We start from the raw sequence: 18,471 nt of genomic DNA on the forward strand, positions 1-18,471 counted from the left end.
CTGCTGCAGTTGGGACAGAAGAGGAAGAGGATGGAATTGCTGACATGAGAAATAAGAAAAGCAAAAAAACTTCATCAAGGATATTGCATAGTTGTTTTCCTAAGAAGCTGACAGAATTAGTTTTGTTGTTGAACGAGGGAAAGAAAGATCCTAGGAAGAAAGAAGACTGTATTAAGAAAGAGAAGTATATTAAGGAATGTGGATTTGGCGGATTGTTGAAACTGAACATCACCATTATCCCGGGGATATTTGTAAGCTGGATTTTAAATAACTTTGACAAACATAGGGGAATGATTGTCAATGAAAATGCAAGAATTACTGTTGGAGAAGAAGATGTGAAGAGGGTATATGATTTGCCAAGGGGTAAGAAGATAATTGATTTGGAAAAGGTTGACAAATCAAATAAAGAAAAGTTGAAGAAATTTAAGGAGCAGCTCGGGTACATAGGGGAGGCTTATGATAGTATGATCCACATACATACCAATGTTTTGTATGAAAAATTGATGAAGTTTGAAATCACAAAGAACAAAGCTTGGGCAAAAGGTTTTATATTATTGGCGATCGGAACCATTCTTTGCCCTACTACTTCATATTTGATTAGTTTGAACTATGCTACAGTGTTGAGCGAAGTAAAGAAAGTTAGTAACTACAACTGGTGTCAACACTTAATTCAACATGCCAACGAAGGGATTAAGAAAGATGCATGTTCTGGGAAAGCAGACTTCCACTTTCTTCTAGTATGTAATCTATTAAAATATTGTTTTCATTGAATGTATCCTCTTTAAATTTTATTTAATAATCAAATTTAATATCTTCATTGTAGGTACATTTTTTAGATATGGTGCAAACAACCAAACAGAAGAAAATAGTTGAAAAAGCACCAAGTTGTGGAAATTGGGAGGATGGCAATGTGAGCTTAGAGTTGAAGAAAGTAAAGGAGAAGGGAGGTTTCAACAAGGTGATCATTCTTGATAAACAAGATTGTGATATTCCAGAAAGTAGTATGGCAGCAAAAGACATGGATGATGAAGTGATGCATGACAAAATTGCCGAGACTGCAAAACGTAGTAGAGAGAAAGTGATCCAAAGAAAAGGGAAAAAGCGAAAGACACAAAATGTGGATGATGAAATGATGGAGGCTCATTTGGCTCCACAAGACTACGCATTAGAAGAGGTATATCTGAACGAAATACTCAATATTCAAATTTAGTAGTGTAATATATTAGCAGTATTGAGTATTGAGTAATGCTTAGTATATGGTCATTCATTGTTATTTGAGTATCGAGTATTGTGTAATATATGACCATTCATTGTTATTTTAATATTCAGTATTGAGTGCTACAGTTTGAGTATTGAGTATTGCATAATGTCATACCCCAAAATTTGCCCACACTTTTCAAAAAAATTCGAAACTATTTCAAAATTGAATTTTTATAAAATCTTAGGTTCATTTACATTGACATCCTGAATTTCATAAATATTTGATTTAAAGTCTATTTTAAAATATGATAATTTACTCTTAAATTATTTATATTTTAATAAATAGCAAAATGTTGGCCGATGCTTCATACACTTTCAATTAGTTTTTTATTTCGAATAAATAATATAGCACAATTGGTAAAGGAGTAAGTTTGCAAGTATAAGGTTACGGGTTCGAATCTCACTTCTAACACTTTCTCTTTTTATTTGTTTCTAACTATAAGATTTAATTTAATTTTCATTAAAATAATAAAATCACAAAAAAATAAGTTTTTTTTAATTATTTAATTTTAATTCTTGTTTTTTTTTACTTATATTCAAAATTACAAAAAAAAAAAATTTATTTAAAATATTATTTTCGTAATTATTATTTATTATTTATTAAAAAAAAATTCTTCATTCATATTTTATTCACAAAAAATCAAAGAAAATCATAAAATAGTTGTTTTTAAAAAATCCAAATCTTTTTTTTATTATTCTATTTTTACTAAGAACAAGTTTTTGTAGTACTTTGTTATTTTTATAAATTAGTGTTAATATTATTATTTCTATTATATTTATTAAAATTTAAATAAATTTGAATTAACAAGGGAGTGTGGCGCCTATTCCTTTCTGCTTCTAGAAGCCAAATCAAAATTCTTTCAAGGCTCTTAAACCATCATCAACACCATGTCTCTCTTGTTTTGGAAAGTTTTCAAATTTTTTAGGAAATAATCTCTCACTTTTATGATCATCAAAGCATTGTTCTTTCCATCCTTTCCTATTCTTCTCCTCTATATAAAGGCAACCTCATCACACACAAAGGAGGGGTTTTTGGGTTGGTTTCAAAAACACGTTCCAGACTCTCAAAATTTCTAAAAACACTAGGGCACGTGAAAAGAATTTTTTTCAGTCACGTTCAATCAAACCCAACCATTCCAAATCGTTCCTGAGGTGACATAGAGTAAGTGTGGATCGATGCACAAGCCCTGTAACACATAAAACACCTATACCATATGGTTCATATTTATTCATATTTCTTGAATTTCATAAATCATATTTTATCATATTTTAATGCAAACTAACCATGTGTATGAGTTTCTGATGTGATTTAGTAGAGGTTTGAACCCTTGGATCGAAGCTTAGGCTTGTAAATCAAACAACACCATGGCTAGGGTATAAGAGTTTAAGCTTTTCGTGTTGACACTTGCAAGGGGATTCACCAAAAACCAATACCATATTTGGACTCAGGGGATGATTTTAAGTGGACATGGATGTTTTAATTTTGTATTTAACGCGAAATTGTGAATTTTTTATTTATTTGCAGGTTAGCTACAGAACCATCGTAGCAAAATAATTGCAGTTTCGTAGCAATTTGTTTGCAGGAACAAGGTGAAGATGATGAACAGTCAGCGCACGCATTTGTTCTGTTTTGTTTTTTTTCATTGTGTACATTATGTTTAATCTGCGTTCTACTAACGCAAAGTAACCATAGTGCAGCTGGCAAAGCATTAAGACTGTTGACCATAAGGACTAGGGCTCGATCTCTCGATCCATCATTTTATTTTCTTTTAATTTTTCTTTCCTTTCCAATTAACTTAATTAATATAATGTTGAAAACCTTTTTTTTTATAATTAATTTAGAAGTTAGGACTTTTAATTTAGTATACCAGTTAATTTTAACAAAAAAACTAACAAAAACGTTCTCCTAGTTTTTTTATTTATTATTATTTTTATTAGATTCTTTAATAATAAATGCTTAAAATAAATTAATTTAGACTTTAGTTCAATTTTAATTTTTTTCTTGTATATAATTAACATATTTAGTTCTTTCTAATTAATTTTTTTTTAATCACCAAAAAGACCGAAAACAATCTTTTTTTTTTTTTTTTTTTTTAAAATTGATTAATACCTTAGAATTAGGTTAATTTAATTAGGTTTCTAATTAACAAGCATTTACTAATTCTTCGATTCTTCTTCTCGTCTCTAATTCCACTGAATGGCGCGTGTTTGTTTAATTTCGGCCCTTTATTTAATTATTCATTTATTTAAATATTAGCAATCAATGTATAGGTCACATGGGCATTTTTTTGTAATAGCGTAGATTTATGTTTCCGCATTTACTTTCCGCACATTATAACTACTACTATTATCTGTTTAGATGTATGGTTTAGGATTGTATGACAAGATAAAATCAATCGCTAGCTAACCTTAATTCAAGATAATATCTCTGAACATAACACACTTTACTGTTCACACACTCACCTCTAGGGTTTCCCCTCTCAGTTGCCTTCTCGATCAAATAGTCAAGTCCCTTCGAGCGTAGGGATACCTTAGCACTTGCTGCCTACGATTCAAAATCATCATTGTCCCACCGATTTAAAGATCATAGTCCCTTCGATGTCGCCTTTCGGTATAAATGATCTTGTCCCTCGATTAAATGGTGATAGTCCCTTCGATGGCTAAGGTACCCCTACATGCTGCCTTTATGACTATTCCCATCTCATAGGACTTCCTACCCTCTTTATGGTATGGATAGTCTCTATGACGATTCGATGACCCTTCGATGACCCGCACATCCAATGTATAGGACTACCTACCCTCAACTGGTATGGATAGTACTATCGCCCAAGGAAAGCCTTAATGAATAGGAAAGACCTTACGAACTTAGGGTAGGAACTCTTAAGTGCTTGCTCACAATCAATTCAAACAAAAACAAATACTTTTCACACCATGTTTTTTAACATTGTCTTTTTAGACATTTTCAAAACAAAAGTGTTTTTCTAAACACACACTACTTTTTCAAACAAATCAAACATTTCAAACAAAAGTGAGCTAAGCAACTAAGAGCCCGTAGATAACTACGGATGAAAAGGGTGCTTACACCTTCCCTTTTCATAACCTACCCCCCGAACTCAATCTCTTTTTAAAGAAGGTCTTTCCTGTTCTTTTATACCTTTCCTAATTGGATAAAATAAAAGTCGGTGGCGACTCTTGCTCACCGCAACATTGTTGCTTATATAAAAAATAAAAAGTCAGTTCACCGTATTACACATAATATATAGCTATTCATTGTTATTTTAGTATTCAGTATTACTATTTGAGAGTACATGTTTAATATGTGGCTATACATGCTTAGTTTGAGTAATATGTGGCTATTGATTTGAGTGCTTTTATGCACGTTGCAGGCTAAAAAACAAATAAAAATTTGTGATGAAAAGCTGAAGTTTTGGGCTGATTGGAAGACTTATTGGGTCAAACAGGCAGAGGAAGCTGAGTCTTCAATGAGTAAAGGAAAAGAAGTTGGAGAAAAGGAGCATCGTTCTAATACGGGAAAAGAAGTTGGAGATAAAGAGGATGCTGCACATGAGCCTAGAAATGCAAGTCCTGAATTGGTTGAGAGTGAAGACAAGGATGATGATTCGGATCATGGGCTTGAAGAACAAGCTGCAAGTTTAGTTGATAAAGAGGATGATGCAGAACAGCCCGGAAAAGAAGATGATGCAAATCAGCCTGAAAAAGAAAGTCAAGAGAAGCATGGTGATACAGCTGAGATGAATGATTCTGATTGGGGTCAGCCTTCTTTTAGTCTAGGATTCAGTACTCCTATGTCATTGGAAGTAGTATTACCAGTGGAAGAGAGTAGAAAGTCACCATCTGATGTGGCAACATACACACTTTTGGAGAACATACCACAAAATGAACAGTTTCCGCTTCCAAAAAGGATCTCAGCATTGTCACAATACTTTAGATCCCCATATGTAATGCAAATGAAGAAGGCGAAATTGAGTGAGGAAGACACACAATTGGTCAACTATGCGTGGACATTGGCAGAAGCAAATGGAGGAGCTATGTACGTTGATTTTTTAATTCCAGCCATTTAATATTTTTTTTAACTTCAATTTTTAAATGAGATTCATTATATTTCATCTCTAATTGATAATGATTTTAACATGAAGGGAGGTATTGTTCCAAGACAAATGCAAGATGTTAGACAACCTTAACAGGGGATCCTTATTTTGTCTCAAGAAGGATTGTAAGTTAGAGGGGGATGTCATTGGAAACTATTTTAGTTTCTTGAATAAAAAAGAGATGATGAAAGGAAAGATGAAAAGGTTCATATTCCCGGTTACATATGAAGTAAGTATCACATATTGATTAGTTTTAATTAACTAAAATTTACAATATCTTCATTGTTTAAATTCCCATATTAAATGTATTTTGTTATAATTATTTGCACATAGTTTGAGCATGGCGTCAAAATCACTAGACGCAAAAAGGATCATAGAGAAGCCCATGTAGTGGCCGAGTATGCAGAAGATTTAATAAGACAGCTCAAATACATGGATTTTAATGATATAGACGTGGAAAATCCTGAATATGTAAGTACATTTTTGCTTAATATTTGTGCGAACATATTGTAAATATATTGTGCTAGGATAATATTCAATAATGTTTAATATGTTGATAGTATTGAGTAATCTGCCATACTAAGTGATACAGAAAGAATTTCTGCTATATCAAAGGTAGAATTCAGTAACTCTTTGAAAGATAGTTCATTTGAGAAAAGTTCAACGAAAGGAACTGATAATGTGTCAAATGAGATAAACACTACCAGTCATATAATACTATTTGGTCAGATCGTGCGTCCCGCTGAAAAAAGTTTCGATGATTCTGCTATTAAGGGGGCTGATTGTAGTGAGATGCACAATGAAGTTGAAGATCAAGTCAAATCTGTTGAAAATAATAGCTCAACTAGTTTTTAGAAAATAGTGAAGTAGCTAATAAGATGGATAAAACATGGCTTTAAACTTGCATACTGTTGTAAACTTTCTACTTTGTTACTATACCATGGTATGGTTTTCTTTTTTCTTTTAGTTATTCTCTCTTAGGATTTGGAGATGATAATTTTTATCACCTTTTAGTCAAAATTTAAGTAAGTTAACTGCTTTTGAATTCTCATATATGCTATTGAAATTTATAACAACTTGGTTGGTAACAGACTTGCTCTTAAGTGTGTCAACACTAATCACATCACGACATGCTTTGAGATTTTTATTGCTACTAGTATTAAAAATTAATTTTAAAAAAAGTACGTAGTTATTAAGAAACTTAATAAGAGCAATGAAGAACATCATTTACAGCTCGGCGAGTCCATATGGCAGTGAAACAGTGGAAGAAATATCACACTGCTATTCAGCCAATGTTTGATGGATCCAAATCTCTAAGTTTAAACCATATTCCAAATTAGAAACCTAAGAAGTATGAACGTTTTGTAACAAAATAATACTGAACACATGAGGTTATAACAAAATAATACTGAACACATGGGATAATATTCAATAATGTTTAAGTAATATGTTGATAGTATTGAGTAATCTGTTTTGATTAATTACAAGGTTAGTTATAGCAATCTGTTTTGATTAATATGTTGATAGTATTGAGTAATCTGTACTGAGTAATCTGTACTGAGTAATCTGTATTGAGTAATCTGTACTGAGTAATCTGTACTGAGTAATCTGTATTGAGTAATCTGTATTGAGTAATTTGTTTTGATAGTATTAAGTTCCATGTTGATTATTGTACTCATGATTTCTTTTCATCATTACAGTGGTTTTTCCCAGTTTATTTGAAGAGTCACTATGTTGCATATGTGATTGATTTCAAAGAACAGAGGTTCGGATTTCTGAATAGTTGTGAAAGGTTCACATTTCGAAAAGAAGATGAATGGGACAACTGGGGGAAGTGGAAAGTGAGATATGGGATGGAGTTGATAAATGCTAAGAGAAATGAACCTATAGACTTTAGTCAATGGAGTTGGGAGGATGTGAAATTGCCTTTACAACATGATAGGAAATCATGCGGGCTATTTGTTCTGACATATATTGAGAAATGGGATAGCAAGCAAGCTGCAATTTGGGATTTTTTTAAGCATTGGGATATGATGACAAATGAAGAGCAAGATGATTTCATGGAGATTCAAAGAGTAAAAATGTTGCTAGACATCTTGAAGCGTGAGGACAATGAGTTGCTTCAAAACTTGACAAAGTTAGCTCTGACATTGGCTGAAGAAGAGGCTGCATGTGCTATGGAGGATGACTTGGAGAAAGAAGCAGAGAAGAACAAAAAAAAGGTGAAGACAAAGAAGTCAGCCCCTAACTTGGGTGAAGAAGAGGAAGAATGTTCTATGGCACAAGTCCTTGAGAAAGAAGCCGGGAAGAAGACAAAAAAACATAGGACAAAAAGGAAAAAAAACTCTATATTGAATTGTGTAGTAAGAATGTTGGTTTCTAGAATTGATTAAGTTTGACTTGTATGAGCAAATTGTTTCTTTAAGCTTAAATTTAGACAAATTGTTTCTTTAAAGCTACTGTCCTGTTCCATATTGATGCAGATTCCTTTTTACGTATTTTCAAATAAAACTGCAACTTTAAATTAGTAGACTGTTTGAATCATCTGGTACATCCAATGAATAGATTCAATGACAATTAGTTTTAAAAAATTTCAATCAATGAGGTGTTTTTAAATCGATTCAAATACAATCTCAATACATATCTAGAATATTTATTCTAGAATACAAGCAAGAATTTAATGAAAACAATTTGCACTGTAATAAAAATGATAAGAGAGGAGAATAAAAATGATAAGAGAGGAGAATAGTTATTCATTCTATGAAGTACCCCGCTCCTCTTTTGTCTGTTGTTTACTCGCCTGTTGTAATAATTCTAGGAACTATAATAGTTAGCTTTGAGTTAGTTTGCGCGTAGACAGATCAGAATAACATGATGAGAAACCACTGTGAACTTATGACTGTGTTGTGTTGTGTGTGATAACAAAAATATAAAACAAAACATAACACGATACAATAAAAAATAAGGGAATGTGATTTTGTAATAATAAAATAATAATTTTGTGAGAATTGATTTTGAAATAGAGTATGATCCTCGTTTTGGGTTTGAATTGAATTTTATATCTTATTTTAAATTTAATATTTGATAGAAAAATACAAATCAAAGAAATTTAACATCATATTAACATCCTTCCATAAAACCATACAGATTTGAAAGTCTATGTATGATGCCCTACCATAAATTCATACAGATTTGTTCACACCATCCAAGGTTCAAAAACTGTAACTCATTGCAGTAATGTCCAATTGCCTGGATCATAGATCATAACCATCTTAAGGCTTATTATAATTAAATCTAAACAAACACATGAAGCCATTTATTTCAAAGGCATTCTGCATGTGCAACAGAGAGATTGAAAACACAGAAAAGAGCTATTGCATTAAGTACTTCATGTGGTTATTAAATGAGAAATAAGTTTGCCTATCCAAAGTTATTACTTTAAGCAAATTCAATAGTATGTAGCAGAAGCTAAATTGGCAATAACTAAAAAAATCAAATTGTAGAATGAAATATAAAATTCTGCTTACAGTATGATGAAAATTTGAAATAGTAGACTGAAATATAATAGTCTAAAACAATGGAAAGAAATAATGAAAATCAATCAACATTGGTGATTGTTAAAGCTAATTTTGCAGCATCATCTTCTTTCTTTTGTTTCTTCCGCTGTGCGATGAATCTTTGTCTCTCCCTAGCTAACTCATAATCACTTTTGAGCCGTTTCTTAGCCCTGATTGGATTGGGTCTCTTTTTGAACTTTTTTACACTAGAATCAACTACAAGAGGTTCAGCAACACTAGTATCTTTGCAAGATGCAGACCTGGAAGATGAAGGTTGACCGGAAACACCTTTAGCAACAATCAACTCTTCCGCTTGCTTCCCACATTCAATTGCAGCATTAAGAAAAAATTGGCACGCATCAGGGTCCATGCAAACACGGGTTATAATCTGAAGCATAACACCAGAAGCTTGTTGATATCTTTTTGCAAAAGTAGTATCTTGAATACCTCCAATACTGATGGGTTTTAAAGCATCAAGGGATGGACGAATTCCTTTAGTCCAACGCTTCAATATGTAGTGGTCAGGTATGGACTTCAAGGACTGGTATTGGACAGAACTCCCTAAGAAGTCTAATATCTTGAAAACATGGCGACATAAGAATCCCCGGTTCTCGAACATCCGACAGGTACAAGTAAAAATCTTGTTCCCAATATCTACCGTAACAACCCTCTCATCAAGTCGCAAAGGATCTTGATCATTAGGAAGAAGGTTTTCTGGAACTTCTTCGACCGACATATAAACATTCGCAGCGGCATCATTATCAAAATCCATCTCATCGGCATCACGAACAAGTTGAATTGTGAACACTTTGAAAACTCTATTAGAAATTGAACTTCTTGACATGTCCTCCTCATAATAATATTTGAAAGAAAGATCATATTGCTTGTGAATGAATGCAAACGATGCTGGAGTATACTTGGCGACAACGGACCTCATGAGTTGGCTGTTGGGATAATTGTTTCTTGGCCTAGTATTGGCAGCCTTGAAATCACAATCAGCATGATTATCTCGCATTTTCTCAACCATAACATTGAAATGGATAAAGAATTGCACAAGTGAGTGGTCTGGCTGAAGAAAGTGGCGAAGAAAGGCATTGAACGACTCGCTTAACTGTGTGGTCTTCAAACCGGCAGTGAAGTATGATTTCACCCAAGCAGAAGACCATTGAGTACGATTACGATGAATCTGGACAAGCCAAGTAAATTCAGAAGTGGCTTTACCACCAAAACAATTTTGAAGCATCTTATTCCAATTGAAGTCAAACTCTGCCTCATCATCAACATTCGAAACCAAGTGATGTAGTTCGTCAAGAAATGCACCATTGCAACGAGAGCCTAAGTTGGACTTTGCATTCTCCCCCATGTGCCAAGAACACAACCCATGGAAGACATCGGGGAAGATGTTTGGAACTGACTTCATCAAAGCAGAAGCTTGGTCTGTATAAATTGTAATGGGTTTCTTATTTTTCATGCACTTCAGGAAAGTGGTAAACAACCAATCAAAACTTGCTGAAGTCTCATCGTAGAGCAGGGCACAACCAAATAATACACTCTTACGGTGGTTGTCAAATCCAAGAAACGGAGCTGGTATGTATGACAAAAACATATCACGAAAAAGTTAAAACAATTGATGTTATCAATATAAAAGCAGTGTCATACCTAAAACAAAGGATGTTATCAATATATCTTTATACTAATATTAGCACTTTATACTCAGCCCTACTTATTATACCTGCAGATGTTTAATGTGTTAATAATCTTGATAACTAGAATTCGGGAGATATATTTTCAAAGAAAATGGAAAACTATCGTAATGTTTTGCAAATCATTAGGTTGTGATATAATTAAAATCAACACTGTTTCAAAAAGTACAAGGTTGAACATAAGTTATTGTTAATAATACAGCTCTACATCATTAACCAGTGACCAAAATAAAAGGTAAAGCTCATACCCGTGAATAGAAAAAAACTCACCACTGACTTCAAAGTAAAGAGTAATTGGCACAGAAAATAAAATATCCACCAAGCTACTAATTAAACCTTATCAAGTAGCAATTGAATAAAAGAACATTTGATCATAGTCCCAGAAAACCCTAGTAATCATAAATCTGTTAATTTTCCACCATCTTCACATGAAAAACTAACTACATACATTGAATCATATATTAACTACAGACAATAAATTAAAAGGGGAAAGTAAAAAAAGTGAATGTATCTTTATACTAATATATAATGATGTAATAATAAATATGGTAGAGAGAATATATCAATGCACTGATAATTACAAAATAAAATGGAAGCTTGATATAATAGTAGTGAAATGAATAGAACACATACCTAATGGGCGATACTCCGTATTTGTTCGATAAGTTGTGTCGAAACTGATGAGATCACCAAATAATTCATAGTCTTGCTGCATAATTGCATCTGACCAGAAAATACTAGCTATGTTCTCTTCAGAATCTACTTGGATATCATAATAAAATGATGGGTTCCTCAAAGCTTCGTTTCTAAGATATTCTTGGATAATAGTTGCATCACCAATAACCATTTCCTTTTGTCGAACAGTGGTGAGAAGGTTCTTTAAATCTTGGAAGCAATACCCAAGGTTCTTTGAACCACCAGCTATTTGACGCATAACTTGAAAGGAGGATCTTACAGACATGCCTGATTTTGAATTTATTATAGCAAGTTGTTTTTTAGGCTCACTAATCTCTCGAGTCGATCTCAAGTAATGCGAATGCTCGGGTTTATGGAAAGGGTGGTTATGAGTAACATTCCATTTGTATATGTGATAACCTTTAACATTGGAATCATACTTCAACGAAATACTAGCTGGGCAACCAGTCCTTTCCTCGGGAAGTTCTTTTTGTTTCTGATATTCAATGAGAACAGGAGTATCCGAGTTTGTCTTGTTCTTAGGATCCGCCCGACTTCCGTGCTTGAAACCATGCTTGTTACAAACATAACGGATATATTGCACAATGTCCGTTTTTTTGTTACGAGAATCAAAGAAGGAGTGCAAATTTCTTCTCACGCTAAATCCCTTTTCATGAGCGTATTTAGCATAGAAATCCTTGATTGATGAAAGGTCGTGGAAGACAAAATGTTGCCACGATTCTTTATTTTCATCGGAGATTGAACCAACATCTTGAGTGACATTTGTGGAAGACGGTATCTCATCCATTAGCAACACAACCTACAAAATACAAATTACAACTTTAATAATAAGAAAGATAGATATGCATATTCAATATTACACATTCAAGGTTATTCTATCAAAATATATTGCACATTACTCATGGAATCCTAACATTACTCAACCATATTACACATTACTCGACGAATTCTCGCATTAGGTAATTACATATTGCAAGAAAGAAATCAGAAATTGAAGTGGGAATTCTAAAATTCAATTTAATATTATACAGTAGGTATCAAAATATATTGCACATTACTCATGGAAGTATGCAAGGTTATTCTATCAAAATATACATTACTCATGGAATAGTAACACTACTCAACCATAGTACATACATTACTCAATGAATTGTTGAATTAGGTGAAACAATCAGTTCTATAGAAATTCAGAAATTGAAGTGTGAATCATCTAAAATTCAATTTAACAAGTGTAAAATCCAATACCTATGATTTCGTGGATGAAAGTGAGCTGTGAGGAATCACCGGAACGAGTTAATGATGTCGGCGAAGAAAGGCGACGGTGATGAGGTGTTGGGAAGGAAGCATGGCAACAGTGGTGATGTGTTGAGAAGGAAGGATGAAGACGGTGATGATCGGCGGAGATTGACGGTGGCAACGGTGCAGGCGGTGGCGACGGTGCAGGCGGTGGCGACGGTGGTGAGTTGAGAAGAAAAAGATGTATCGTTGAATTGAGAAGGAAAACAATCAGCAAAACGTTTTTTTTTTGTTTTTAGTAAATATATATATATGGTGATTTCTAGCCATTAGATGGAAATATTGATCCAAGGGTTTAGATTAACTTATGCACCATGCATAAGTAATTGTTTATGCATATTAGCTGCTGCCCTATTTATCTACTTATATGATTTAGCAAACAAATTTTTTTCAGCCGCCTAGATGAAGTACCTGAATGGATGATTGTGGGCTTGTGGCTTCATTCATACCTTCCTATAGTTATACTCTTGGGAAGAACATTGTTGCAATATGTTATATTTAAATATTATATATTTATTGTGGGCCTCTCCAAGTGAGAGATAGTTAAAATATTTTATATTTAGATATTATTTATTTATTATATTTTAATAATTATTATGTGAGTATATATAAATATATATATATATATATATATATATATATATATATATATATATATATATATATATATATATATATATATATTTTATTACTTATTTATGAAATTAAGAATCTTAATTGATTAAGTGATCAAATAAAATTAAAAAGGATAATTAAATTTTTATTTAATAATTTATGAAATTAAGAATCTTAATTGATTAAGTGATCAAATAAAATTAAAAAGGATAATTAAATTTTTATTTAATAATTAATTAATTAATTAATTAATTGGATATGAGCAAATATGAGTGGATGTCAGGATGACCTATTTTGGAATAATGAGAATTCTAATTGACCATCACCGTATATATAGGTTATGGTCTCCAATATACCGTACTATAAACAGATTATGTCTTCTCCCCATCAGAAGAGTGTTTAAGATATTAGGAGTATTGGTTGAGGAAGATCCACAAGCCAACAAGTGTTAGTTACTTGTCTTTACACTTTTGCATTTTAGGATTACCGTTATCACTTCCTAGAAAACTTTCTCTTTAGGTCCGTTCAAGTATTTCTATAATCATAAATAATACCTCATATAATAACATAACATGTTGTAGATCATAAGGATGTGTGTATGCATGCTAATATGTTTGTTTCGCTTCTGCTTTAAGTTATGGTTATAGTTTTTAATCATTGTATTGAGCATGTGTTGTGTTGATTAATTATTAAATTACTTCAAACATACAAACGCTCATAAACGTTTGACACAATTGTCATTTTGCCTTTTGACTTGAATAAAATTGTTGGTTTTTCACCTATTTTTTGTCTTATATCTAGAACATATATAAATCAATTTCTCTCTCTCTCTCTAAAAAAAATAAGAATCATATTTTTTGAAAAATCAATAGTGTTTTGTCAATTACACGAGAATTCTCTCTAGTCATACCCCAATTTTGTCCAGGTCTTCCACCATTATATGATTTTTCTGTTCCATTTTATTTCAAGTAAATGAATTGGCACAATTGATAAAAACTTAAGTCTAAGAAGGTATGAGCACGATGTCTTGAGTTCAAATCAAACTTTTCTCACTTTTGACATTTCTCCTTTTATATGTTTCTACTTTTATTTCGCATTTCATTAAAAAAATCACAACAAATGCATTTTTCATATTAATAGAGAAATAATAATCATAATAATAATAATAATAATAATAATAATAATAATAATAATAATAATAATAATAATAACTATTTTGAGTTGTACAAAATAGTCCACATTGTTTGGGAATGAGACTAAGGGTATTTTATATGTTACACTCAAACACCTCAATCGAAAGAGAGGCCTTTTTTTTAAAGGACAGAGTCGTGAAAGTTCTCACACCCAAAATAGATAATATTTCGTAGCCATAATGACACAGACTTAAGATTGACTTATACAGAAGATTGACATTGTCTGTGGGAACTCAACATTCTCATCGCATCCCTTAACCTCAACTAGAGACTGGGAACTCAACATTCACATCGTATCCCTTAGCCTCAACTAGAGACTAGAAACTCAACATTCACATCGTTGGGTTACACATTACTTAGAAATTGAGGCTTCCAACACCCAAACACCTCAACCTCAATTCATTAAGACACCTTTTTAAAAGACAAAGTCACAAGAGTTCTCAACTTCAAACTAGACAATAACTTGTAGTTGTGGCTGAAACAAAGTATAGTTAATTACCAAGTGCAAAATAATAAAAATAATACTTAAATTGGTTTGGTATATTTAACTAAATAAAAGGTATGTTCATATTTTTTACTTAAAAAATTAATGGATATTATAAAATAGTAATTTTAAAAATAAAAAAAAAAACTGAATTTTTATATTGCTGGTTCTTTTTAAAAATTAAAAAAAAAAAAAAAAACTGATGTGTTTTACTCATAATGACATTATTTTATGATTTATCTAAATCTAAATAGGAGAAATAAACAATTATTTTATGGTTTATCTAAATCTAAATAGGAGAAATGAACAATTATTTTATGGTTTTTCTAAATCTAAATAGGAGAAAGGTGCAGTTTGAATTACTGTGTCAATATATTAGCAAAATATTTACATGAAACTTTAGCATCATACAAAAGTCATCTCCTCTTCACAACACCCAAATTAGCCACAGATGATTCTTGATGAAGAATGTTACTACTATCTTTAGTTCTCATGCTGCCTCTGCTATCCTTTCCTTGATTCAAGGTTTTCTTGGTTGAATCCATAACAGCTTCATCAAAACTCATCAAATCCTTCATTTGGTCAAAATACTTACTTGACTTTGATATTTCACCACTATTGCAAGCATCTAAATCTAGCAAAGACACCGACTCCATATGAGGCCGCCTCGGAAAAACAAAGTCGACATTAAACACTAGAACCAGAAGAGAAAGACTAAGTCTCCAAAGCTTCAATGCAACTGAGAAAACGGATGAGCAATTGCAGCTAGCAATTGCGCTTTTTATGCCGGAGTAGAGTGTCGGTAGTAGCTTCCCCAAACTGGTTTGGCAATGCTTCCATGTCACGGTGAAATGGTAGTGGCTGGTGCGTTCCTGTCTACATAGTTCGGTTAGATTTGGTGTAAGTAAACACTTGGCTGAATAAAATATTTGCAAGAAATTCGGAGGAACTTACATGAGGGATGATATAGGGGCGGACCACAATGCCGATTATCAAGCCGAGTAAACATGATAGTCCTAATCCTAGAGTCCAAGTCATAACTGCACCAAGCCCTGATTTGTGCAGAAAAAAATTGATTTACAATTGCTTTAACCTAAGAAGAATATTAACTTGAAAACATAAAATGTGAAAAAAAAGGAAAGGTTCATATTATAATATGTACCAAATTCTAAATTCTCACCAGATTTAGATCCAATAGTACAATCCTCCTCCTTCAAATTAATCTGATGGACCAACTGGTGCATATGATCCGACACTAATAGAGCACACAGGGCAGGAAGGAAAGTTAGCTCAAAATCATTTGAAAATGAAGCATTTTGTGCTGGTCCATCCTTGATGTTCGACTTTTCTGAAGACCCTCCTCCGGCAATTGTGGTGACACCTAGTCAGAAATCAAAATAGACAACAATCAATTTCGAGCTTCAGACTAATTGAACGAATACGTAAATTAGTCCACAAAACTGTAGGCATCCGTCAAAATAGTCAATACCCTCTGGTCACTATTATAAGCCAAACATTCATTTTTTAAGTTCAATGAATAACTAATGTATCGGGTCTATATATATAGTTGTCTGAATAGTATCATTTTTGCAAATCGGGAAATCCATTTCCGAAAATGTAAAATGTCATTCAAACCAAACGCACAACATAGTAAAGGTAATGGATCCTCTCCCAACATTAGTTCACTACACCGATCTTTCTATGAAATTTAGGTCATGCAATTTCCATCACAAATCAATTTCATGAAACTAAAAACTGAAACTTTAGATACAAAAACCAAGCAACAGAAACAACATAGAACCAAGCCATAGCAAAGTTTATCTACAAACATACCATTGGTGCTGATTTTCCTAATCACCTTGTTAACCCTATCAGCAACATACACATTCCCTTTAATATCAACAGCAAAGCTTCTAGGTTTATCAAACCTTGCTGAACCCACATCACCATCAACATACCCAGCCAACCCATTTCCAGAAAACCTCTTGAAAACACTTTCTGCAACAGAAAAAACAATCAAAAACATAAATTAACCAAAAATCAAAACCTAAAAATCAAAACTTTAGCACACCCTAATAACAAAAAAAAAGCAAAAGAATGAACCTTGTGAAATGGGTAATTGGACGGTGTAGAAAGTGCTGTTTGAGGAGTCAAGGATGATGAGATCGGAGGAAATGGGTCGTTGGAGAACGGAGAAAGGGTTTATGTTAAGCTTGTGGCCGTCGAGAACGGTGGTGAGGGTGTAACCGTCTTCGGAAATGACGTGGTTTGCTTGAACTGAAAAAATGAAATTGAAAAATGAGTTAAAAATGAAAAAAAAAATTGGAGAATGGAAGAGTGATTGAGGAAGAGTTAGTTACCATGGAGAGAGAAGAGGGTGGAAAGGAGGAAGAGATGGAGGGTGAGGAAGGTGGAAGGAGAAGGCATGTTTGTCACTTTGATGAAGAGAGAGCAATGTTGTTCTAAATTTTCAGTGATGGTGAGGAGTGAGGAATATAGAATCACTTTATTTGGTGAATAATAGTACTAGTGTTGCTTTATTTATTTGTCTCCTACCAAATTTATTCATGTTAAATTAGTTGCAACTCAAAATCTTTAAAACTATTTTTGGATCGATATAAGTAAATAAAATTAGATGAAATATAATAGAATAAACTCGTGTTTTATTATTTAGATTAATTAAAAAATATGGACTGAAGTAGAATTTGATGGAATGCCTTAGATCTCACTTTTAAATCTATTTTTTTTTTACTTTTCAGTTTTGACGAAATGACAAAATTGTTCTATTTCATTATGAAATACTCAAATAATGGAGTGACATTTATAGTGTTATAATTGTAAAGAGTCATGTCTAGGGCGGAGCCTTTGGATAGTCCTAGAAGAGACAACGACGAAATGTCACTCAAATGGAGGTATTGTCTCGCCTCAAGACTTTTTACCGCCTTGTTGATGTCCCTCTTTCTGAAGTTCCAAATACTAATTTTGAGGGTTGGAATCCCTGATTGGACACGAAAGCGGAAAGGCTCACGCCCATAGAAAATTTGAAGGAAGTCCAAATAGGTCCTCACGCCCATCATGTGACAAATATAGACATTTATTTGTCTATGGAGGAGGAACGGGAACTAGTCGACCAAATTAGAAAGAACATCAATTTGTTCGTCTGGTCCCCTTCAGACATGCTAGGCATAAACACAAAGTGATGAGTCATTGCCTTGAAATCCATTCATCCCTCCGCCAAGCCAGTAGCGCATAGGAAGCGGAAGGTAGGCGAGGAGAAGAGGGCCACCATTGATGAAGAGGTATAAAAGCTATCTAACATTAGATTCATCCCTAAAACAAAATATCTCACCTGGATGCCAATTTGGTTCTTGTGCGAAAGGCCAACAACGACGCGTATGTGTGTGGATATCACATATTTAAACTATGCATATTCTAAATACCCATATTCTCTATTAGACATTGATCGCCTCGTCGATGGATCCTCAAAATACCTCATGTTGAGCTTCATGGATGCATATAGACATGGCAACAAAACTCGTACTCGTGGGTACCCACCCG

At 33.0% G+C, this 18,471-nt stretch overlaps 2 protein-coding genes across 2 annotated transcripts; both read right to left on the reverse strand.

Moving 5' to 3' along the window:
* Positions 1-8,966: 8,966 nt before the first annotated feature.
* On the reverse strand, positions 8,967-12,112 carry LOC131637066 (protein FAR1-RELATED SEQUENCE 5-like). Its single transcript, XM_058907631.1, has 2 exons — positions 11,263-12,112; positions 8,967-10,510 (listed from the first exon to the last, which is right to left on the reverse strand). Exons 1-2 carry the CDS (start codon positions 12,110-12,112, stop codon positions 8,967-8,969), a joined length of 2,394 nt encoding a protein of 797 aa, XP_058763614.1.
* A 3,054-nt stretch (positions 12,113-15,166) lies between these two features.
* LOC131637062 (uncharacterized) lies at positions 15,167-17,443 on the reverse strand. Its single transcript, XM_058907626.1, has 6 exons — positions 17,274-17,443; positions 17,017-17,190; positions 16,747-16,911; positions 16,094-16,294; positions 15,868-15,965; positions 15,167-15,785 (listed from the first exon to the last, which is right to left on the reverse strand). Exons 1-6 carry the CDS (start codon positions 17,338-17,340, stop codon positions 15,330-15,332), a joined length of 1,161 nt encoding a protein of 386 aa, XP_058763609.1. The 5' UTR covers positions 17,341-17,443; the 3' UTR covers positions 15,167-15,329.
* Between the last annotated feature and the right edge of the window lie 1,028 nt (positions 17,444-18,471).

This window comes from Vicia villosa, unplaced genomic scaffold (genome assembly GCF_029867415.1).
Source record: "Vicia villosa cultivar HV-30 ecotype Madison, WI unplaced genomic scaffold, Vvil1.0 ctg.001905F_1_1, whole genome shotgun sequence".
Lineage (NCBI taxonomy): Eukaryota > Viridiplantae > Streptophyta > Magnoliopsida > Fabales > Fabaceae > Vicia > Vicia villosa.